The sequence below is a fragment of the Emydura macquarii genome, unplaced genomic scaffold, assembly GCF_026122565.2.
Source record: "Emydura macquarii macquarii isolate MOO-44397 ecotype Brisbane River unplaced genomic scaffold, CSIRO-AGI_Emac_v2 contig_2742, whole genome shotgun sequence".
NCBI lineage: Eukaryota > Metazoa > Chordata > Testudines > Chelidae > Emydura > Emydura macquarii.
The window spans coordinates 368,827-394,194 of record NW_027132879.1 but is presented as its reverse complement, the minus strand read 5'-3'; the positions used below and the strand labels follow the sequence as shown (position 1 = coordinate 394,194).

General features: G+C 42.4%; 1 protein-coding gene across 1 annotated transcript in view; it reads right to left on the bottom strand.

The window, feature by feature from the left end:
- The window catches only part of LOC137165094 (solute carrier family 22 member 13-like), a 35,629-nt gene extending 13,441 nt beyond the window's left edge, over positions 1-22,188 (bottom strand). Inside the window, 6 exon segments of the mRNA XM_067566188.1 lie at positions 725-819; positions 3,233-3,353; positions 3,842-4,010; positions 4,624-4,778; positions 11,769-11,872; positions 21,800-22,188. Coding sequence (XP_067422289.1) covers positions 725-819; positions 3,233-3,353; positions 3,842-4,010; positions 4,624-4,778; positions 11,769-11,872; positions 21,800-22,171 — 1,016 coding nt within the window. The 5' untranslated portion in view covers positions 22,172-22,188.
- Positions 22,189-25,368: the final 3,180 nt, after the last annotated feature.

Sequence of the window (25,368 nt, the reverse complement as noted above, 5' to 3'; positions counted from 1 at the left end):
AAAAAAGCACAGGACAGGGCAAAGTCAGAGGCTGCAGCCACAGAATAGTTGGGCATTTATTTCTATACATTATTAAATACAGAAACTAAGGGTTTATCTAAGACTGCTCAACTTGTCCCTAAGGTATCACACTAGCCACATCGGCACGCATGCTTTTAATTGATCCTTGCTACAGCCACACAGGTTTAGGCAGTGATAGTGGAGACCTCACAAGGTGAGCAGGGTTAGACATCATCAGTATTCAGGAAAGTCCAGAGGCTGCAGGAAATGGCAATCTTGATATAGCAGGTGGCACTCGAGTCATTGCCAAATCAATGACCCAGCCTGACATTAGCACACTACACTTCTATAGCCCCTTACAAACTTTCCTTTTCACTCTGCCTCCAAGAGATGGGGAACTGAGACAAAGAAAGATTGAGTTACTCGCCCAAGGTAATACAGATAGTCTGTGGCAGAGATGGGAATTGAATCTAAATCTGTGGAGTCCCAGTTCAGTGTTGTAATCACAAGGCCATCCTTCCTCTTTACTACCCATGAAAAAGCATGTTTTTGTTTCACAGAACAGTACATTTGCTCGTTGATTTCTTAACAGAGTAAGAAGATGGCACACATTAATATGATACTGAAAGCACATTAGGGGGCTTTACAAAATGTCAGTATACCATATAAGCATGCCTTATTTTTTTAAGGAGTTACAAAATGGAGAAATATGTGGATGACTTACCAGGCATATAACATAATTAAAGTTGTTTTCCTCAGCTGCTGCTTCCTGAAGAGATCCAGAATATTTCCAGATGTGTCCTTTTTTTCAGGTGTCAGCTTCAAAATGCACAAGCAAAAGGGTCAAAATATAAAAGAGAAATCAATAGCCTGATCCAATTCCTACTGAAGCCCATGGAAGACTTCCATCAACACCAGGGAGAGCAGATGGGTAGCAAAAGGGTTCGGGTGAGGAGAGAGAGATCACTGCAGCATGACATGTTGGATTCACATGACGAAAGGTTATTTTTCTAAAGACACCACTTTGGTTTTTCTTACGATGAACATTCCTGACAAGAGACTTTTGGGAAAATGTAGTAGAAATTAATTTTTATTCTAAAACTGATCCATAAAAATGCCAGTGTCTGATTTAAGACCCTATCTACAAAGAGCTGCAGTGTTGTCCTTTTCTTTGAGTCACTATCTACAATACACAGCCTTAACTGGAGAGTAGCTTGGTGCTACTGAAACAGTAACAGGAAAGAAATTACAATGTACAAGTTAAATTCTCCAGGGCACCAAGATCAATCAGTAAAGGAATAAGATTAAACCTAGTTCTACCTTCAAAGAAATTACATGAATCAGCCATTGCAATTTCACCGAGTGTTCCATTCTGCTGTTTCAGAAGAAGCATAGCTAGGTGGACATGGTTTTCCCATCTCTTGAAAATCATTGAGATTACAGAAAATTTCCTGTTCCTTATTACAACAAAACCGAGAGTGATTTAATCTTTTAATGAATGAAAGGGAGAGAGACCCGATAGTAGCCAATACTCTAATGGGTCTGAAATTTAAAAAGAGAGATCCAAAATGGAACAAAAACTAAAAGAGAACAGAGGGCAGAACCTGGGTCCCTCTCATCCCAGGTGAGTCCCCTGTCCACTGGGCTAAAAAGTCAGTTGCTCGTTGGCCAAACTAATATTTAGTTATTTAATATGAAGTGGAACAGCTCCGCGAGGAGAAATTGAGTACAACCCACCCAAGACTAGCCAGTGGCTTGGTGAGGATGATGCTGATCCACCTGGGGCATGAAAGCTACATAGGTTCAATTCCCAGCTCTGCCTGAATTGGAGCAGGGACTTGAGCCCAAGTGAGTTCCCTAACCACCGGACTGTTCTGGGGTCTGTCTCACACTCACACGTCTCTCCTGAATCTAAGAATTTTTCCTGTTGAAAGCAACCTTTTCATGCAAAAAGTTTCAGTTTTAAACAATCAGTTTCTGACCAAAAAAAGTTTCATTGAAAAATTCTTGCCGAGCTAACTAGAAGGGTCTGGCTAGTATCTTATATGCCACAAGTACATGGTCTGGAAACAAATTTGTTGCCACGGCTAATGGGAGGCAGTCGGAGTTGTCAATGACTTGCAGGACTTCTTAAGGGACAGTGCGGTTACTCACTTATAGGGTGACCAGATTGCAAGTGTGAAAAATCAGGACAGGGGAGGGTAATAAGCACCCATATAAGACAAAGGCCTGATTATCGGGACTGTCCCTATACAATCAGGACATCTGGTCATCCTTCTCCTTATGAAGTGCCTGTGAGAGGCACATCAAAGGAGTACAACCTCTGACCTTCTCTCCCCACTTCTTGTAAACAGGAGTTGGTATGAGCAGCTCCTCTGGGGACAAGAAAATAACAAATCCACAGTGATGAGGCCTTTGCTCAGATGAGATTTGAGAGCATTAAGGTAATGGGGGAGATTTTGAAAACTCCTTAAAGGAGGCACAGAGTCCCACTGACTTGAGACACGTGCATCTCAATCCTCTAGTTGCTTCTGAAAATCTCCCTCCCTACATTTTAGGTCATTTGCGAGAAGATTCAAAGAGAATTTGCCCCAAGAGTTGCTTACCAAGAAAACTTTCCTTAAGAGTCCAACTGAAACAACAAGGGCTCGAAACAACAAGGGCTCGAAACCGGATGTTCAGTGCTGGAGCACAGTAAAGATTTGGGTGGGGTGTAGTGAGGGCTGTGTTGGAAATGCAAGCTATCACCTTAAACGGGCAGGGCTCCTGCATGCAGACTGTGGAGCTCTGTAGAGAAGGAGTACAGCTGGGCCTAGCAGTAGTCAGTCTGCAGAAAAGCAGCCTGAAGTAAAATGGGGTGAATTATGCATCTATATTTTAGGGAGCAGCCTGCTTTGTCTCTCTCTGTTTTGGGTTTCTTGGGTGTCATCACTCAGAATTCTAAGAAATAAAAGAAAATACCTTGCAACCTTCCAGCTTATCTGTTTATCTAACTTCTCTATGTGTATGCTGTGAACATAAGTTTGTTCATAAGCAGCACAAAAGCCATTAAAATATTTATAAAGCTTTTTATCCATTTATATCAATGTTTATCCTCCGGCTTTCACCCTTGCAACCATGTCGCAAGCAAAAAAAGATTGCTGACTCCCCGTGTGCAGCACATTTTTCAAACAGATCACCTGACTCCAAACCTTTTAGGAGAGTGAACAACTCCCGTCTCAACATTCATTACCTGATCAAACAGTTCTGGTGGGATGCTTTGTTTATTTATGGATGCTGCCTTTTGAAGCAGTTTTTTGGCATCTTCTATCTTCCCTTTCATTGCAAGCCACCTAGCGGATTCTGGAAGGAAACTACAAAGTGGTTCAATTCACAAGAGTCCTTTCCTATCAAAACCACAGTTACCCACTTAACTGTAGCCCTAACTTCATCTACCTGATGTGTCTTCAATGCTGCTGCAATCTATCTGATTATGTGTGTTTACGACAGGAGACATGCAGATTTTCTGAGGTTCTCTGGCTTGGCTTTGTATTTGGGGGTTGCTTTGTTTCAACAGAAATAATTTTATTGCAGTGACAAGATTTTCAAACTTTGGTGGCTAGATTTGGGCTCTTAAATGCACATTTAGGCACCTCAATAAAAGTGACTCGATAGTCAAATGCACTGAGCTCCCAGCAGCTCCAGTTAACTATGCATAAGCCTTTACAAGATCAGGGCTATAATGGGAAAGAACCAACCCTTCAATGAGTAGACAAATCCACTCTGGGAAGCCCGTGTATAACCTGGATCACAAATAACGCTGCAATGCATGAGAAAAGCTCTCTGGAAAATGCACATTTACCTTACGCAAAAGAAAAGACCAAACACAGGGACAGATCCAGCAATCTGCAACAGCTTCCAGTTGTGAATCTCATAAGTTAAGCCAGCCAAAATCATCTGTCCAATGGAAAAGCAGCATTGAGTGATAACTACTGGGTGTGTCCGGTAGGAGACTCCAACCCATTCCGTGCCTAGAAACATGAACACAGATTGAACTGTTAAGAATCCTAATGGCACAGCACCATTTAAAGGACTTTTTTCTATTCCAAATTAGCATACATAATAATTCCCTACCATTCAGTACCACTGAGAGGCTTGCTTAACTATCCGTTGTGAATCTCCAGGAAAAAGTGCTCCATACATTTAAAATATGTTATTAAGAAAGGGGCTTTCCTGTCTGTGTGTAGCCAGAGATCTCAGCGATATGACCGCTAATAACCACTCATGAGAAATACTAATGACAAACGGAGCACAAATAAACCAGCATTTCACATTCGCCAATTAACAGAACTTGCTCCTTTGATTTCTGAATGCCTCCCACCACATATGTAAATACTGGGCCAGATTCTCTTCTCCCCTCCACAGGTGCCACTCCCCTGACTTTAATGAGATTATTCTTGTTTTACAACAGTTTGAGAGGAAGATCAGTCCCATTGTATTTAAGACTTTAATTTGGAAGCACCTTTTTAAAAACATGCAGCATGTAACTGCACTGAGCTTTTGTCCAGAGGCCTTTTTCATTGCCTTTTGTGAGACCACAGATACTGCACAGCTAAAACATCTCTAGTAGTGAGGAAGTCTTACCTAAGGTCACTGTGCCTATAATGAACCCAGACACAGCAGAACCCACAAGACATCGCAAAGCCATGTAGACATAGAAATTCGGTGCAAAGGCTGCTCCAACACCAAACACCCCCGTCATAAGCATGGAAAGCAATGTAACAGGACGCCGACCTATGCTGGGGAAGGAAACACATTTGTAAATCTCTAAGGCTACTGTCAGCTTTCTCTCCTAATATAGCTGGGAAGGTGTCTGAATACTATGGTGATAGGCGTCAATGTGAGAGCCTGGATGGACACTCTGGTGGTTGATACGGTGCAGGAAAAGAAATGTTTAAATGGTATTGCTGCAAAATCAGAGTTCTAGCTAAGATTATCGGACGTGACTACTGATTTTGGTTCCCCAATTTGACACAATTTAAAGCGGCCTGATTTTCAGAGGGTGGGTGACTCAGCACTTTGAGAAAACAGACCCCTTTAATGTGTTTTGAGTTGGGCACCCAAAAGGACTTCTTCGAACAGCAGACAATCTCCTTGTGAGGGACAGTGAACGGGAGCTAGGAGACAATCAATGTGTGGACACACCTTCTGAAAAACTCCATAGGAGAGAGGAGGAAGGCAAAGCAGTGGACACATTTGGATTAAAAAAACATCCAATGGACATTTAATTATAGACCACCATAATGGGACACTTTCTGAGGAACTCTCACATCCCCTCTGTTGAGGTAACTGTGGTCACACCAGAAAGATATTTATTGCTCAGTTTATACTTAACACACCACCATACCCACCAAATCTACTTTAGTTCTCCCCATGTTCAGATTGCCCTGGACATTTTGTCTTCTGTGTCTCTTAGAGAAGTCAGGCTACTTGGGGCAAAAACAATTTTAGTTGTGTGTATCATACAGCACCAAGTACATTGTTAGCAGTAAATAAGAGCTTACGAGAGCTCCATACACCCCTTCTTCACATAATAAAGGGAAAGACCAGGAAGTGTCACTGCCCCGCACTTGCCTGCTTTGTGTAGGAAAAGAACACAAGTCAAAGAAAGGGGATGAGGAAAAATGGGAGCAGGGAATTGTGAGGAGACCAGCGAGACTGCGGTGGTAGCGGGAGGGGAAGGAAGAAGTTCAGCAAATGCCCCATCACCATCAGTAACAAATTTGCAATCGCTGTTTTTCTGGTCTATTTACATTGCAAACTCTTGGGGGAGGGACTGTTACTATCTGCTTGTACGGTATATGGCACAATGTTCGACAGAAAACTGGGCGTTTACACATTGAAATGTTTCACAAAGAGTGGCTGCTTCCTGCGGAAAAGGTCGTTTTTTGTCTAAAATCAAACGCCTGAAAAAAAGCCAAAATATTTCAATTTGGATATGCTTATGCAGTGACTCATGGCAGTTATAGGCCACTGACTCAATCCTCATCCCTATTCTTCTCTTCGGGCTGGGCTCCCCAACCAGACTAGATGTCCCATGATGCAGTGTGGGCCAAAGACTTCTACATGCACTGCATCCCCTTCTCCAAGAGAGGAAACAGCAATGATTCATGGGAGATGTAGTCCAACTAGGGAGCGTGGCTGAGACAGGGTGTACAAACCCCACACCAGATGGGCAAAGGTCAATGAACTGCTATGGGGTTAAGCAGCCCGGCCCTACCACATCTACAAGGCACGTCAGGCTTTGAGGTAAGGCGTAAAAAGGCAAAGTCTATCTCTGTCAGCCACTTCAGCACTTGAAGGGGAAACAGACCTTCATAGATTCCAAGGCCAGAAAAACCATTGTGATCAAAGTCTGACCTCCTGTATGACACAGGCCACAGAACCACCCCCCCCCCCCCCAGATAATTCCCAGAGCAGATCTTTTAGAACAGCAGCCAATCTGGATTTAAGTGGTCAGTGATGGTGAATCCACCACAACTCTTGATAGATTGTTCCAATGGTTAACTACTCTGACAGTTAACAATTTACACTTCATTTCCGCCCTGTATTTGTCTAGCTTCAACTTCCAGCCATTGGAGGTGTTATACCTGTCTCTGCTAGACTGAAGAGCCCATTATTAAATATTTGTTCCCCATGTAGACACTAATAGAGTATAAATCAATACACCCCTTAACCTTCTCTCTGTTAAACTACACAGATTGAGCTTTTCAGGTCTATCACTATCAGACAGGTTTTCTAATCCTTTAATCATTCTCTGAACCCTGTCCAATTTATCAACGTCCTTCTTGAATTGTGGATACAGTATTGCAGTAGCAGTCACACCAGTGCCAAATACACATGGAAAATAAATAACCTTTCTACTCCTACTCAAGATGCTCCCCTTTATGCATCCAAGGATTTGGCCACAGAGTTGTACTGCGAGCTCATGTTCAGTTGATTATACACCATGACCTCAAAATCTGTTTCAGAGTCACTGCTTCCTAGGATAGAGTCCCCCCACCTGTAAGTATGGGTGACATTCTTTGTTCCTAGATGTATACATTTAGCCATATTAAAATGCATATTGTTTGCTTGTGTCCCGCTTACCAAATAACCCAGATCACTCCATAACAGTGACCTGTCCTGTTCATTAGTTACCACGCCCCTGATTTTTGTGTCACCTGAAAACTATCAGTGATGACTTTACGTTTCTTCCAGGTCATTAATAAAAATGTTAAATGGCATAGCACCAAGAACCAATCCCTGCAGGCCCCCTTTAAAAACACACCTGTTCAATGATGATTCCCCATTTACAATTACAGTTTGAGACCTAGTAGTTAGCCAGCATTTTTTAACTTTATTTTTATTGGTTTTATGTAAAATATAAGCATAGAACAAAACAAAAATATATAAACATATACACGAAGTGGAAATAGCATAAATAGTAAAGTTCACATTCACTGAAAAACAAACAAAAACTCTGAACCTATAAGGTTAATTAAAGAGTATTAATTAAATGACAATAAATAAATGAGTATCCGGGATTAATATATACTAAGCTGCGAAGATATGCAAAAGTTTCGTGTGTGACCAGACAGCTTTGTATTTTTTCATGTGTTTCTATTAGACAGTCATTTTTTCCATTAATTAAGTTGCAGAAATCTCACTCAGCCAGTCTGTATGCATGACGAAGGAATTGCAGATTTCATGTTTTCAAGATAACTCTTTTGGTCATTAAGACATACTGCAATCAATTTCTTCATGTTCACTAGTAATTCCAACTCATCCAGCCCCCTCATAAACACAAGCTTGGAGAAGGGAAAGTAGTGATGCAGTAGAAAGAAAGAGCCTGAGACATGAGGTCTGGTATAAGGGGCCTGGTATGAAGCATAAGGTCTGAACTAAAGTCAGGCCCTGCTAATATAAAGCAGACTTAGCAAGAGTCCGGCCCTGCCCTATTACAAAGCAGATGCCTGCTTTCAGGTTCACTATCCAATACGTGAACTTGGCAAGAACAGGGCTGGCATTGCAAAAACACAAGCACTCCTAGGCACTAAGTATTCATGTAAACACATCCCAGAAAGGTAGTACCAGAATACCTCAATATAAGGTTAAATACCTCGATAGAAGGTTATGGTGTAAACACACTTCCTGAAGATGATACAAGGAGACACTGGCCCCTCCTAAAGATAAGGTCAGGATGACAGAGTGATGGATAGAGATGCTTTGATCAAAGCAGCAGGTACAAGGTAAAAGGTGGTAACTAACCACGTCAGAGGGGCAATATGTAATTTGTTTGTATCAGTGTATAAAAGAGGGGTCGCGGAGGAAATGTCTGTGTCCAGCTGATGGGGGGGAATGGAAAGTCTCACCATTCACTGAGCTGAGTCCATTGTAACGGGCATACATGTCTTGGTATCCACAGAGTCTGCCGGGCGTTATTACCGTCCTTCATTGACAAACCTGGCCGAGTGCCTTCTCTACAGAACCGAGTCTGTGGTCTTTTTGGGCAGTTCGATCGAGGTCTGCTGCGTCAGCTATCTGCACGGAGCTGGGATAGCGCGCACTGAGAACACATGCACTCAGCCAACAACTGACTACAAGTGCTACTTAGATTGTTTTAAGAGCACTGAATATAGTATTCCGGAGCAGGTACCTTTTTTGACAGGCATGGAGGATGTGTGAAAGGGTGGCACGGGACTGTTTGCATCTGCAATAATCGCTGTGTTGCCTGTCTAGCCTTACAAACACCCCAGCGTCCAGTAGCACCTGTTTAATATCTTGTTCTGGAAGAATTGCAAGGATAAAGAACTTGGAGTATCTTTTACATTAAGTCAGGTAGTCCCACTTTCTCAGCAGACACCTGGGAAGATAATTTCTTTTTCCCATTTTGCTTTGAGATTAAGAGGGTGTTGCAAAGCACTAAGCCATCTATAAGTAATCCCTACAAAGTGACTTCTGTTTCTATATTTCTTAACACATTCTTCTAAAGGAGAGAGCGTTATAAACAGTCCAGTTCTCCCCTATTCATGCATGAATCCTTGAGCATAGTCACTGAAAGAAGGAACTGTGGATATTTGTTGCATATAAAATCGAAGGAGGCCAGTCCATCATCTTGCATTATATCTCGAATGTTTGTTAATCCTTTTTCTATCCAAATTGTCTTAAATGTGGAGTTGGCCTTGATCCTGTGGTGCAAGAGGAGAATTAGTAAAATTGGATGCTGTAATCATCTTAAACACATTCCAGCATGCCTCATGTTGGTGTAAAGACTTGATTTTTCCTTAAGAATATGGGTAGCTTCTTGAGGTATTGAAAAGAAGAGAGTGAACCAGATGGCATAGTTAAGCTTTTTTCAATCTTAAACCAGGCCAGTATGTATACAGAGCTACCAGAGGAAAACCGCCTTACAATAGGATGCATTTGAAATGCTAGATAATATAGATACAAACCTGGCAATCCCATACCTCCAGTTGCCAGGATATTTGAAGTGTCTTGTTTGACAATCCCATATAAATTGCATGATAAGCCTATTTATTTGATCAAAGAGTGTGGAGGAGATTTTGAAAGACAATAGACTAATGATGTTTGTCAATCTTGGGCAGATATTCATTTTGGCTACTTCTGTTCTCCTCGCCACCCTCCCCCCAGGAAGGATACAGGGAGGATTAAATTGGTTTTAATCTAAGATCCACATTAAGAGAAACAATGTGGGGGAAGATTAGGACAATACTTAACACCTAAGAGATTTCCTTGCATTTTTTAAAAGGAAAGTGCTGAAACCAAGAAGGATCTAATCTTTTGGCTACATCTATTACTTGCAATTTATTCCAGTTAATGCAAAATCTAGAGATCTCTCCAAAAATGTCAACTACACTCAATAACGATGGAATTGATGAAGGAGGACAAATATGACAAAAAATGTCATCAGCATATAAACTGATTTTGTATTCTTCCCTGTTTATATATAGTCAGACCTTCAGAGTTTGAGTGGTAACATAGGCACATTATCTCTTGAACCACTGGCAAAGAAGGGGGGAGAGGGGACAACCCTGTCATGTCCCTCTTTCTAGTTGAAATACAGGAGAAAAAAATGCCAGTAGTTGATAGTGAAGTGAGGGAAAAGTTGTATAATACACTGATCCAATTCAGAAATACTGGTCCAAATCTGAATGTCTTTAGGGCAGTCATCAGATAAGGCCATTCAATCCTATTAAAGGCCTTCATTGCATCTAGATATAGAGCTATGGAGGGAAATCTGGCATCTGAGCTGGCGGGATCAAATGAGTGATTTTTCTCATATTATCATCAGCCAGTCTTCCTGTTGGGAAACCAACCTTATCTGCGTGTATAGTTGATGGTGTTCAGTCATATCGCTAAAATGTTTGCAATTATTCTGCCATCTACGTTCAACAGAGCTATAGGGTGGAAGTCACCACAATTGCGAACATCTTTGCTCTTCTTTAATATTAGACTCATGAAAGCTGTTCTGATATCACAAGAATGGTTCCGTTTTGGAATGTTTCAGTGGAGCCCTTGAAAGAATTGACGATAACTGATTACAAAATGAAAGCCATTCATGCCAGAGGCTTTGCTGGAATTCATATTTGTATAACCTATTTAATCTCATGTGCTGAGAAATTTTGTTCCATGAACAGTTAGCTGGTTTTCAATCCATTTCATATGTGCCAGTCTTCATTGTATATCTTCCTAGCTTTTTTTAATCAAAATGTCATGCAGTACCAAGTCAAATACCATACAGAAGTCTAAGTATATTATATCAACATTATTACTTTGATCAACCAAATTTATAATCTCATCAAAAAAGAGATCAAGTTAGTTTGACAGGATCTATATCCCATAGACCCATGTTGATTGGCATTAATTATAGTACCCTCCTTCAATTCTTTATTAATCGAGTCCCATATCAGCCATTCTTAAACTTGCTCTTGATCGATGGCAGACTTACAGGCCTTTAATTACTCGGGTCATTCCATTTACCCTTTTTAAATATTGGAACATTAGCTTTTCTCCAGTCGTCTGGAACTTCCCCAGTCTTCCAAGACATATTAAAATCAACATTAACAGTCCAACAAGCTCCTGATCTTTTAAAACTCTTAGGTGCAATTTATCCACACCTGCTGATTTTAAAACGTTTAGCTTTAGTAACTGCTGTTTAACATCCTCCTGAGACACTATGGGAAATGTGTTATCACCATCATAGGATTAAACTACCTCATCTTTTTTTTTCCCCCAAATACAGAACAGAAGTATTTATCAAACACTTCTGCCTCTTTTGCATTATTATTGATAATGAGACTCAGCCTGACCCGCTGCTGCCATCCACCCAGCCATGTACTGGATGCTGGGGGAGAACAGGGCCTGATTAGACCAACAGGGTACTGTGGGATACCAAGCCCATGACACTGCCCTAGGGAAAGGAAAGGGTACAAGGCACACAAACCACATCTCCCAGGAGGCACAGTGGCAGCCCCCCAATACTTTTCCACCACCACCCCTTTTCAACCAACTTTAATAACAAACAGCCACAGAAAAGACTGAGTAACTTGCCCTAGTCTACAGAGCACATCAGTGTCAGGGCCTAAGGATCTGGGCTCCAGTGATCTAACCTCACCAGCCTTTATACCAGTCCTGTGGCTGAGAGGCACTATGCAACCCACCCCCAAGCAGGATTATGCTGCTGACTTTGTGCAGCTAACTGCAAGTTGATCATTCTCCCTCCTTACCTGTCACTTAATGAACCAAAGACCACAGCTCCAAGGAGAAGTCCCACCATGTAAATGGATTGAGAGAGGTCATTGAGCTCTTTTCGGTCACATACCAGGTCAAACTGAAAGAAGGAAACAAAGCAGGTTTCATTTTAAAGGGGCTTTATTTTGTTGGCTGGATTCATGACCTGCCACAAACATTCCTGCAGACAACTGGAGTTTAAGGTAGATGCTCTATAAATCCAAACCACCATGGACATACTAGAGCAACATCCCAGTCAGCAACTATGTCACTGTTCTCTGATGTGTTCATAGTATTACAGATCAGAAAAGAGTCAGGCCTATATGGTCATTCAGTCCATCTCCCTGTCAGGCCAGGACTGTCCCAGGCAATGGGGCTCTCAGTGCTTCCCTAGATGGACTATCCCATCAGCTAAAGGATCTCACTGTCAGGAAGCTTTTCTCAGTATTCAGCCTTCCATAAATTCATCCCACTATCCCTCGTTACAATGCTACAATAAGTGCCACAGTCAATTGCCCTTCTCGCTTTTTGGTGCTAGGCCCCGTCAGGAGATGTAAAACGTGTCCTCTTTTGTCAGGTGTTGACCAAACAATTTACATTTCTCCTTTTTTACTTTTTCCTCAATAAGGCACCATAAGTTCAGCCCCCGGAACCTTTGCTCCCCTGAGCTTCCTGCACTTTGTCATCATGGTAACGAGTAGAGCTGGTCAAAAAAGAAAAACAACATCTTGCAAACGTTTTGGAAACATTTTATTTTTAAGGGGTTTTGGGGTGGGTTTTTTTGGTTTTGTTTTGTTTTTTTTTAATTATTTCTTCAAAAACACATTTTCCAAAAAATTGTACACTTTTCAGTTTCTTATTTCCCCCTTCTCCTTTTTTGTCACTTAAAAAAAGGGGGAGAGATAGGGGAGAAAAGAAGAAATTGAACATATCTGGTTTTCATTAAAAACCTGGGAAATTTTTAAAACCCTCTTTGTTTTGCAAAATTATTGTTTTATATTTTATGGCAAAAATATTTTTTATTAAAAAAATGTCAACCAGTGGCAGTAACAAGCTGTCAAAAACTGAACACAATATTCCAATTGCGCTGCACCAGAGACACAGGGAGAATTTATCATCTCTCTGACCCACAATTTAATGCCTCTACATATGCAGCTGTATCCTAGCCATCTAGGCTCTTATGAGGTCCACCCATCACCATGACATCCGAGTGCCTTACTAGGGGGTCTCACCTGAGCCTCCATCATCCTATGGTGAACGTAGCAATGGCGGAGCCTTTAATTCTTCAAACCGCTTGTAATAAAAGACTAGAATAGGGCCAGGAAGGGGACCCACCGTTTAGCCTGGATTCAGATGCTTAGAAGGCAATTGGGGAGCATCAGGAGTGAGTATAAAATGTCAGTGACAACACAGGACTCCAGAATACTGACGGAGTCCAGTTATAATGCATAGATTTGGAATCTATGCTTGATTTATGCTTGGCCAGTAACTCAGGCCTGGGCTATGCTCCAGAGTTCAGCTGACGCAAAGCAGCTGACGTCGAGCTAATTATGTCAGCGTCCGCACTACAGCCTTGCTCCCGCCCATGTAAATGCCCTGCTACACTGACATCATAATTCCACCTCCACGAGAGGCGTAGGGCTTGTGTCGGGGTAGGACATGTCCGAGGATGACGGCTCAGGTTGTCACCCCAGGGCAGCAGGGGGACTCCAGCTAAAACCCGGCTGTACCATGGACTCCCCACTCCCCACTGGGCTGCACCCACTCAGTTCCCCATGCTCAGAGCCGGGCTGCCCCCCAGGGTTCCAGCTCTCCGCTCCCAGCAGGGAGCCAAGAGCCCGGGCAGCTGCCATGTTCCTGGTCTCTCAACCTCCCCACGCTGCCCCTCTTAAGTCAATGGAAGCTCTCCTGGTGAGGACGCGCACCCCCGACAGAAGAGAAGACGTGTGGACATGAACCATCGCAGCAATTACTGCAGTGGCTGTACGTCAACCTAACGTAAGTCGAGTCTACATTAAAAAGTTTAAGTTGACATGCCCAGAGAGAAAGGAACTTAGTGACACCGTAAATAAAGTGCCAAGCTGTCCCATCACTGCATTTTACAAACCAGTTTCCCATTGGTGCTTGCACTTGAGAGCTTAAAATCGAACATGAAGGGAAGATGAGGCATGGGCATGGATTGAGCTGCAGTCAATCAGTAGTAGAAGGCAAAACAGAAGAAAGGGTTTTCTAGGAGAACTTAAAATGTGGAGAGGGAAGATGGTAGACATGAGGATGATTTTTCCAAACCTAGTGGGCAGCATGATAAGAGGGCTGGAGTTGTGAGTGGGAGAAGAGGCTGAAAGGAGAGAACATAGGGAATATAACATAGGTCCTGACAAGGGGAAAGCAAGGGTGAGATACAGTTTGGGACACAGCTTTCACTGTATGCTCTTTGAAGCTCAGACCCTAAGAACATAAGAATGGCCACATGGGTCAGACCAAGAGTCCATTTAGCCCAGTATCCTGTCTTCCAACAGTGGCCAGTGTTTATGGTCCTTCCTATTTTCCTCAGTAGGATTTAACTTCCACTTTTTAAAGGATGCCTTCTTGCTTCTAACCATGCAAAGTTAGCTGAGGTTAGTCCTGCTTTGAGCAGGGGGTTAGACTAGATGACCTCCTGAGGTTCCTTCCAACTCTAATATTCTATGATTCTACGTCTTTTACTCGGTTTCTAGCCATAGTGGTATTTTTTTTTTTTTGGTCCTTTTACTGTTTTTTATTTGGAGTGTATATTTATTTGAGCTCTATTATAGTGTTTTTAAATGGTTTCCATGCAGCTTGCAGGCATTTCACTCTTGTGACTGTTCCTTTTCATTTCCATCTACCTAGCTTCTGCATTTTTGTGTATCTCCCTTTTTGAAGTTAAATGCTACTGTGATGGATTTCTTTGGTATGTTCCCCCCTACACAGATCTGTTACTGAATGATTCAGCTATGTTCCTGCATCATTAAAGCCAATTGAAGTCAATGGCAAGACTCCAATTTGTATACTCTGATTGGAAATTACTAGTGTGGTCATAAGTGGGGACCTTTATTCATGAGATTTCATGCATGGTGCCCTATCAGCATTTAGACCTATTACTGGAAAGTTTTCAATTCCTAAGCAAAAGCAGAAGTTAAAATAGAAGCTTATTTGCAAACTGGCTAATAACTAGAGCCAGTGTGGGGGTTTTGCACAAAGTTTTTTCCAACAAAATATGGCTTTTTCAAAAACAAAACATTTTACAACGCTTTTGAAGATATTACATTTTCCAGGTTTGTTGTTTGTTTTTTTTTAAATCAACATTGGTTTTGAAACTTTTAGTTTATGAAAACCAGCATTTCTGATGGAAGACTAGTTTTAGTAAACTGAAATTTGCAAAGACAATTTTGTTACTTTTTTGTGTGGGTGCTGGATCCTTTTCTATCCCTGCAAAATGGAAATGCCTTCTAAATTGTTCATGAACACATTTCCCAACCAGTTTTGCTAGTAATTAAGTGAGAAAGTGGGGCTTCTTTCCAATGACTTTAATCAATCAGTTTTGGATCAGGACCATAGCCTTAACCTGTCCCTATCCACATTTGCATTTCTTGGGCTTAGTCAAAAATGTAAGTGCCAAAATATCTTAAAACAGACCATTCTCTTAGTAATTCTACCCTGATTTCTAGTTGTACGACATTCAGATAGACATGGGAGACATCTGACAAGCCAGCTGGATGCTTCTCCAAATGATATTTTTGCTGTTCAACCATCACTAAGGTTGTCTGTGAATTTTCCTAAGTTTAGTTAGAAAAGGAAAAGTCACAGCATACAACATTCTAGTTAGTGTTCCATGAATTTTTCTTTAGAAATATGCTATATAGCTAGCATTAACAGTATGAGCATATGGGAAAGTATGTAAAAATGACAGCACTAAAACACAGGTACAATCAAGTTTTACAAGGCTCTGGCTGGTATCTCATTTTGATAAAACACATTCTTCAGTATCATCATTTGAGAGACCTCCTTTCATTTCCAAATACATTTTTCCATAAAGAAAAGGAGCAGCAGAGACCACGACTGTTTATGAAAAGCCCTAAAAGTCACGGTTGGCGGTAGGGAAACGATGGCCATGATAAACATACAGCTTTGTTTATCATGGATTTCCCATACTGTACATTCATACAAGCACAGCACACACTAGCTTGGCTCCATTCTGTCTGTCTAAGTTACTTAGATGGCCCATATTACCATCGTATCCGAGTGCCACACAATAGATTATGTATTTGGTAGTAGTTGAAAGCCCTTCGCTGCCACACAAGTGTAAGAGTTGGGCCAAGTAACACACTATCTGTGCAGTCTCCCTCATTCAGCCAATGACATTGTTGCATGCAAATTAGCTGTAGAGTAAGGATGGTAATTGGTTAAATTCTCTCTGCTATTACAGTGGTCTAGGCTTCTTGGCATGGCATGGATACATGCCTTGATGTAGCTGTATGCTACACGGGTGTAATTTGTAAAGCCAAAATGGCTGCAAATTTAAATATTGGGTGGGAACAGACATGAAACCGTGCTGATTCAGCGTGGTGCTATTCGGAGCAAAATGAGCTTGCAAAGCAGGCGTATAGCATTTCCATCACTTCACACTGACTCAACAAACCCACTAGGCTTCAGCATAACCCTGGAATCTTAGTATGTAGATCCCTCAACACCCCTGTGAGATAGTACTCCTCTATTATCCCCAGTATATAGATGGGGAGCTGAAACACAGAGAGGCTGACTTGCCCAGGTCACACAGGATGTTTGGGACACATCGGGAGTTGAACCCAGCTCTCTGGTAAGCCAGGCTAATGCTCTAACCACTGGACCATCATCCTTGATTTCACTCACTTCTTTCTCACTCCTTCTACAGACACCAACAGGTGTACCAATTTAACCAAGAACCAGCTCCTAAATGATTAAACTAAGCTAAATCAGTGTAAGTTAACTGTAAACTGATTTAACTGCATCCAGACAGGGGCTGGCACTGGTTCAAACTGATTTAAAATCCAGAATAACCTTTACTTGTAGACAAACCCACAACACTTGTGTACCTTTCAATTCAGCATAATTCTTCTTAGTAATAACTATGGAATCACAATGCAGTTGCAGGCCTCAGTCACCCATGTTGGCTTTTGTTTTGAAGGACATCTAGCCAACTTGGCATTTCTCTAGGATATTCTAATATATATATTCCATATTCTAGGATAGAGTCAATATCCTGAGTGTCCATGTGACATTCTGCAGAAGATCCATGTGCATTCCTAGGGATGATTAGGTTCAGTTGCTGTTCTTGGTTTGAGCTAATGGCATAGATCCAGCTTGCCTGACAGTGAGGAGTCACATCCATCACCATGAACACTTGGCCAAACATGGGGAAAGCAGAAAGTTTGCAAGACTGAGCATCAGCACCAGCCATTTTTTAAATGGGCCAAAACCTCCCATATCCTGTATAATGTCTCCAAAGTCCGGCATTGTGAAGTTGTCCATGGCTGGACTGTACCACGGTAGCTTTGTCACATGGATTGAAATTAATGTTTAAACACAGTGAGAACTCAGTAAAATAATCAACTAAGATGAAGTTATGTCATGTTCCAACCTCTTGGCAGCCTTATAAAATACGCATGTTGGTCTTCAAGAACGTACTTTGTGCACTGATTAACTTCCACCAGTGTCACACTTGACATGCAATGATAAAGCTGCAGTCAACATTTCCACAGAAAATAAAACCAAGAGACAAGAATTAACTAGCCACAACTTCAACAGACTTCTCAAGGCAGACGCCTTGGTATAATGATTGGCAGTCAGGAAGCCTGGGTTGGGATTGTCAAAGAAAAATGGGATTTGGCCCCACAACCATGCTTTTTCGGTTTGAACTCTGATCTAATTACAAATGTTAAAACAAAAACAAGCAAGAGGAAAGATGGTCCAATGAAATAGCATGGTGCCGGGTAAACAACAGCAACAAAGTTGGAACTCAGGCAGTGTGGAAATCAGTCTGTCCTCAGAAACTATTCCAGGACTATCTGAACAAATTAATCACGTTTATAATGACTACAAGGAGCATAATCTAAGTAACGTGACTATGCCAACAGCTGGTTACGTGAGCTTTGCTACCACCTGAGAAACTGCAAGCCCAGAGATAACTGCCACGGAGAAGGTGTGTAAACAAACCACGCTAGGAAGGGAATAAAGTCAACATGAATTGCATGAGAATTTCTAGTGTTTATTGTATAAACACTGGTTTATTTACTTTTTTTATATTGGGATTCTTTTATTAGTGTTTATTGGTTAAAATCTAACATCAGAAGCCCTAGCCATATGGAACAAGTCCATGGGGAATAAGAACCTTAGAAGCTAGCAAAATAGAGATATTGTGTATACTCAAATTCCCCAAGTCATCACGATGTACAAATTGGAATGAATGAAGTGACTCAGCCCTTGTCAACAATGGCTGAATCACCTATCTGCCAGACCAAGGACAATGGTGGCACGCTAAACCTCATCACCACCTATTCAGGTGGAAACACCTTGGGAGAATGGCTTGGCCAAAACTGGAATAATAGTTCCTCCAGATTCTCTTCAGGGACGGGCACCTGGCAAAGTGGAAAAATTCCTAAACAGGACAAAGGGACAGAGGTGACAGAGCAGAGGGACAGAGCAGAGGGTCAGAAAGGACAGACAGGAGGAACACAGAGATAGCCATTGAAAGAGAGAGCAGACTGACTGAGGGACAAGTCAGGGTCAAAGGGGATGGGGTTGGAGGAGAGAGACTCCATGATTCCAAATAGAAAGGGAGGCTATACAGGATGCTGTGGTGAGGCCAGGGAACCCTGACTACCTCAACCCACACAGACCCCCTAGGACTACCAAAGGCTGGATAAGTCAGCATGAAGTGACTAGAGCATAGATGCTGTATTGTTTTAGCTGGATGTTTCCTGGCCTAGCTAAAGTAAAAATTATATTTGTTTTAGAATCCTGTGCAAAATCTGTGTATGTGCTTCAGCTATGCCATGCCCTGATGAGTTAAACCGTAAACCCAGAATGCCCAGAGGTAGAACCCTGTGGGGGAGAGGGGTGCAGCTACTGGCCATGTGACACTGGTCCCGGGGGCCTAGGGACTCCGTGTCTGTGCCTAGGAAGTGTGCCAGAGAAGCCAAAGGAAAAGACAGTGCTGCAGCCCACTCAGATCAAGGGAAGCTTAATAGCACACAGGTCCAGTGTATTGGGACATAACACAGCCATTTGGAGAGCATCCAGCTAGAGGGAGATCAATCAGGGCTCTTTGTTAGACAAACACAATTCTCTTCAGAAGTCTAGTATTATTTTTAAAGTCTTTGGAACGAGAAGGAGCTTGCACCAAAAAAACCTGGATCCTAACACCCCAAAATCCAGGCCCAGATCTGGGTCCCAACTTGGCTATTTGTTCTTAGCAAGAAGAGGACAAACTGCACAGGATGATAGAATCTCTCCAAAGCATGTCCAAGGGGAAGGTCCCCCGCTAGATTTCTCCTCCATTATGCAGATTCTCCCCCCTCTTTGCCAAGTACAGAACATTGGGGGGTTCAATTCAGCCCCTGCCACTCCAACCCCATCCCTGCTCCCTCTCAGAATCAGTGGAGCAGTAACAGAAAGAGAAACCTAAGTACAGCTGGGCAAATAGATTTCTTGGTTCACTTGGAACACTGAAAAAAAAAACATTTTGAGCTGAATAAAATATAGTGTTTGTTTTTCAAATTTTTGTCAAATTGAAAAGAAATTCAAACAAAACATTCAAAAAAATTCATTTCAATTTTGGCCATTTTAAATATTTTTTTAAATGTTTAATTAAATAAAATTAAAAGGAAATATTGAAAGTCATTTTCAAGTAAAAAAAAAATCAAAACATTTTTCCAGAAATTGTTCCAGAAGTGTTGATTTTTCTTCCAAAAAATTTGTTAGGGTTTTTTTCCCCCCCACCAAAATAATTCAGCAAATTCAACACAAATTTGCAAAATGTTTCAGTGTTGCTCAATATGCATTTTTCACCTAAAAAGCTTTGATCAAAGTATTTTGCCCAGCTCTAAACCTGGCTAAAGCCTCATCTATACTAGGAAAGGTTTGCCCATATAGCGCCACCATTGCCAATTCTCCTTTTATGGGCCAAGAAGCCAATCGGCTGGTAGAGCTGAAAACATTTCCCTGAACAAAATAACTCATATGGGGAGAAGGACTTTGTTGGTATAACTACATCTATACTGGGGCTTTTTCAAGCACAGTTTTGTCATGAAAGAGGTGATATTTTCACTCTCCTAACCAACACAGCTATGCCAGCAAAACTGAAGTGCAGATCAGTCTAAAGGGCTGGAGCTACAAACTTTGCACCTAGTTCAACTCACTTACCGGCAGCATTGAAAAGGGGATATTCACCTCTGTCTCCAACAGAAATAGCAATGCCACTATTTCTAGCCTATTGGAAGACACGACCTTTTAAACGGTTACTTGTGGGATGAGCACTGGCCCATGACATAGGGTCTGTTTATTTGTGTATTTAATGCCTGTTTCACTTCATTAAAGCTTACCTGACATTAAAGCCACCTCAGGGAAAAGAAAGAAAAGAGTTCAGGAGGTCATTGCAAGGGCCTGGGCTAGATGAGGTAGCACCAAAGGTACCTAGACCACCTCTGTTATCTAACCTGCTCTGCAAAGCTTCCAACGACAGGGATTCCACAGCCTCCCTTAGTAACCTGTTCCAACATCTAACTATCCTTATCATTAGAAAGTTTTTCCTAATGTCCAATCTAAATCTCCCTGGCTGCAAACTAAGCTTATTACTTTTTATCTGACCTTCAGCAGATGGAGAAAAATTCATCGCCAGCCTTTTTATAAGTCTTTTACATACTTTTGCACACAATGTGCAATTAATCTGTGGAACTCATTGCCATGGGATGTTGTGACGGCCAAAAGAATAACTGGGTTAAAAAATGAACTAGATAAGTTCATGGAGGATAGGTTTATCAATGGCTATTAGCCAAGATGGTTGGGAGAGGGGAGGAGACACAACCCTAAGCCTCTGACTAACAGAAGCTGGGAAGAGAAAACCGGGATGGATCAATTCAACTGCCCCGTTCTGTACACAGCCCTGAAGTTTTGGTACTGGCACCCGTCAGAGACAGGATACTGGTCTAGATGGACCTTTGACCTGACACAGGAGGGCAGCTGAGATGTTTTTATCATTTTTGCTGCTCTTCTCTGAACTTTCTCTAATTTTTCCACATCTTTCTTAAAGTGCGGTGCCCACAACTGGAGACAGTACTCCAGATGAGGCCTCACCAGTGCCAAGCAGAACAGAACTATCGCATCCCACATCTTATATGCAACCGTTAATACACCCCAGAATGACCTTTGTCTTTTTCATAGCAGCATCACACTGTTGACTCATTCAGTTTGTGATCCACTGTAACCTGTTCTGCAGTACTGCAGCCTCGCCAGGTATGCCCCATTTTGTACTCGTGCATTTGAATTTTTTCTTCCTAAGTGTAGTACTTCAATGTCAATAAATGTTAGTTTCACAGTACACACACAAACCAACCGAAATATTTCTATCAATAATTAAAATTTACAGCTAGGCAAAGAAAGAAAATGCTGGTTGAGAACTTAAGAGTTTGATTTAAGGATATTTACTTTGTATATTTTGACATGTGATGTTGACAATTTGTGTTTTAATGGTTATAAAGTTTTAACTTTCTGATTCTCAATGTCTACAGTCATTAAACGATTGTCTGACACCCCTCCCATAATTTCCTGCAACTGGGAAAGTTTAAACCAATAAAAATAGAAAGGTTTGAAAGTAATCAATATCTGTTAAAATTATAAAAAATAAAAATCAGATTCCACCAAGCCCCCCATAGCCTGACCTCTCCTGAAGCATGGGGACTTCACATGGGAAAGATTCTACCATCACAATAAAGCAATCTGTGTTCGTCGGGAATAAAGGGAAGTTACAAACCTGAGTTACCAACGTTTGCTCTTGCTCTGAAGGATAGACCCAGCCATTCCGGCACTTCTCAGTGGAATTAAGTCCATATTCTAGGATGGAGTCTATATTCTGATCCACAGGCGTGTACATGTGGCATTCCTTGTAAGATCCATGTGTGTTCCTAGGGAGAGTTAGATTCAACTGCTGCTCTTTGGTCAGGTTTGGACTAATTTCATGGATCCAGCTTGTCTGACAGTGATGGGGTACATGCGTAACCATAAACAGTTGGCCAAACATGTGGAATGCTATGCTAGGACCTGCAAGGGAAATGAGCAGCACCAAACGCTTTTGAAATCGCCCAAAAGCACCAACAGCTTTTAGAATTTCTCCAAAGTCTGTCATTGTGAGCTTTATCTGTGGGCAGACAGTACTGAGCCTGCCTTTCATATGGTCTGGAATTAATGTTTAAACATAAAATAAACTCTCCAGAAGTACAGAGCTCTGGCACAGAGCTAATTTTTCATCAGGAGCCACGTTAATAAAACCTAATGCATGCTGCTCTGTATTTCTACAGCCGCACTGGATAACGTATTAATCTTTTATCAAAACAGGCACGAGCCGTTCCCGGAGTGCTGAAGTAAGACAGGCACATGAACTAGTGGTGAAAGGAAAGAACTTGGTCTCAGGGGACCTGGATTCTATTGTGTGCTCTACCAGGATCTGGCTGTGTGAACTTGGATAAAATGCTAAGGACCCATTTTCAAAGCAGCCTCTAATTTTGAGCACTTAAATCCAGACTCCTGGTGCCCGATTTTCCAAACTGCTGAGCACCCGCATCTCTCACTGACTCCAATTGTTCCAAGGGTCTCAGCACCTCTGCAAGTCAAGCACCAGGGGTCTGATTTAGCACACCGTCACACCAACATCAAGCTAGAGTAACTCCGTTGATTTCGGTGGAGTTACATCATTGTAAGACTGGCGTAGGCAGAGAGGATGGTCCAGTGGTTAGGATGGTAGCCTGGGATTTGGGAGACCCAAGCTGAGTTTTCTGCTTTGCCACAGATTTCCTGTGTGACCTTGGGCCAGTCACTTTATTGCTTCTGTGCCTGTTTCCCATCTGTAAAATGAGGATAATAGCACTTTCCCTCACAGGGGTGTTGTGAGAGTAAATACATTAAATATGAAGCACTCAAATACTGCGCTGATGAGGGCAAATATCAGTACCATAGATAAGCAGAGTAACGCAGTGATGAATCAGGCCCTAGGAATCTCAAGTTGAGCACCCAAAAGTTAGAAGTGATTTTGAAAATGTGTGGCTTAAACTGTCAGTTTCACGAAGGTACACTTAAGATTTGTGAAACACCTTGGGATCCCAGGATGAAAGCTGCTACAGGGCAAAATAGTCAAGAGCATGGGCTCCCACATCACATAGGCACTCTTGAAAAGTTCATCCACACTGCATAAGCACAAAATATTTTGTTAGCACTTGAAAAGTGTGCGTATTCCCATCAGAAAGAGAACAAACATTCGTTTCCCAAGAGTTTACAACATGGCCATAGTGGCTGAATCTCCGTTTTGCTTTTTAAATATAACTAACAATTTGATCATTTTCAAAGTCCTGGAAAAAACCGTACCCAGGGAAGAGAAGGAAGATACGAAATTTCAGAGGGACGGGTTTCTTCATGGGACTATGGGGTTGAATGTTTGGAAAATTAGGTTTAAAGCAGGAAACTAACTGCTATCTGTGTTTCATAATATGGAGGAATAATGAATTAGGACAATACTTTTGCGCTTTCAGCCCAGTCGCTATAGGACATTGAGGGAATACAAATTATCTACCACCAGACAACCGGGGTGGGATGCTGTTAAAGACTGACCACTTACATAAAACTATCCAGTCATTCACTCATGACACTGATTGCACACTAGTTAATCTTTGCCACAGTTACAGTAGTTATGATACCACACAGTCGGTTCATCAGCCCCAGGTTACAGTGAGAGTTTAAAGTTCTTACCCTTGGAATTCTATTGGTAACTGGCCAGGACCGGTGCCTTCCTTGAATCCTCACATACAAGACCTTTAACATGAGGCACTGGCCTGCTGAACAATCAAACTGAAGCCACTGCTGACAAAGCGGGGCTTGGAAGAACCCAAGCTATCAGGGTTTGAGAGGATGGGCTGCATGATTAGGGTTTGCTATAGATGTGATACGACATGATAAAGAGACTTGTAGCATCTCACCTCTGCCCGGCCTTCTGTAAAAAGATGTCAGTGCACTCTTGGCTTCTCCTAAAATGTGAAGCGAAGTTCTCACAAACTCCTGAATCAGATCCCCTACTGTGGAGGGTGCCGGACAATATTTTAAGACAGAAGCAGGAAAAAGTTTGGCTCTTTAAAGTGCTCTGCAAGCTTCTAATAGCACTTCAAATCCTCCTTTGTAACAGCCTAGGGGAAACTTCTTGTGCCCCGTCATACAGCATTTTTATAACGAGGACCAATTTATTAAGCATGAGTTTAGATGTTCTGCTGTTATCCTGAACACCATGCTAGATCCCAGCTTGGCAGAGGTGAGACCCTAGCCTAGTGCATTCATCTATCCAGTGGTTCCCAATCTTTTTGGCTTGAGGGCCACAGATACCATTTTTACAACCCTGAAAGGCCACCAGTCTCTGCCAGCTGCCTCCCCCCCTGCAGCCAGATGGCAGGAATTCAGCAAGGAGGCTACTTCATCACTGATTTCCAGTCCCCCTTGCTGCACTTGCAGGGAAACCACAAGTCCTGTAGCCCCGTGCACTCCACCTGGGTCTCTAGGCAGTGGCTCCCTTCTGCATCCAGGCAGATAGGAAATCAGTGCTCCCCTCCCTCTGGCTCCAGCAGGGACCCCAGCACCTATGGACCCAGACGCAGCGCTTTGCTCTCTACTGGAGCCAGGGAAGGGGAGCGCTGATCTCCTGTCCCTGTGGCTGCAGCAGGGAAAGTGCATGCATCCTGTAACCCTGTGTACTCCACCTGGGTCCCTAGGCAGCAGCTCCCTGCTGCAGCAAGCGAGAGGGGAGCAGTGGGCCACTTTGAAAGATCCCACCGGTTACTTTTGGCCCACTGGCCACAGGTTGGGAACCATTGGTCTATCCTCCCCGATTCTTCACAACCCATCCCCATTAATGGTATGTCTACCTGGGGCGTGGCTGTGACTCAATCTCGCAGGGGTTGGGCTACGGGGCTATAAAATTGCAGCGTAGACAATCAGGGTTGGGCAATAGCCCAGCCTGAGTCCCCAGGAGTGGGAAAGGTCTCTGCGCCCAGGCTCCAGCCCAAGACCAAACGTCTGCACTGCAATTTTTAGCTCCACTAGCCAAAACCTTGAAAGCCTGAGTCAGCTGACGGGCTCAGACTCAGTGCTGCAGGTTATTGCTTAAAACAGGTTTCAATTCACAGTGTAGACATACATTAATACTTTTTTCACTTTGAGAGTCAGGGTATGAGCTTCTAAGGTTGTTATGTACATAAATTCTGTTATCTATGATAGCCCCGTATCCCAGTTTTCCAATATGCAATGTCAGAAGCAACTCTGAAAACAAAATGGCTCCTAATGCATGGC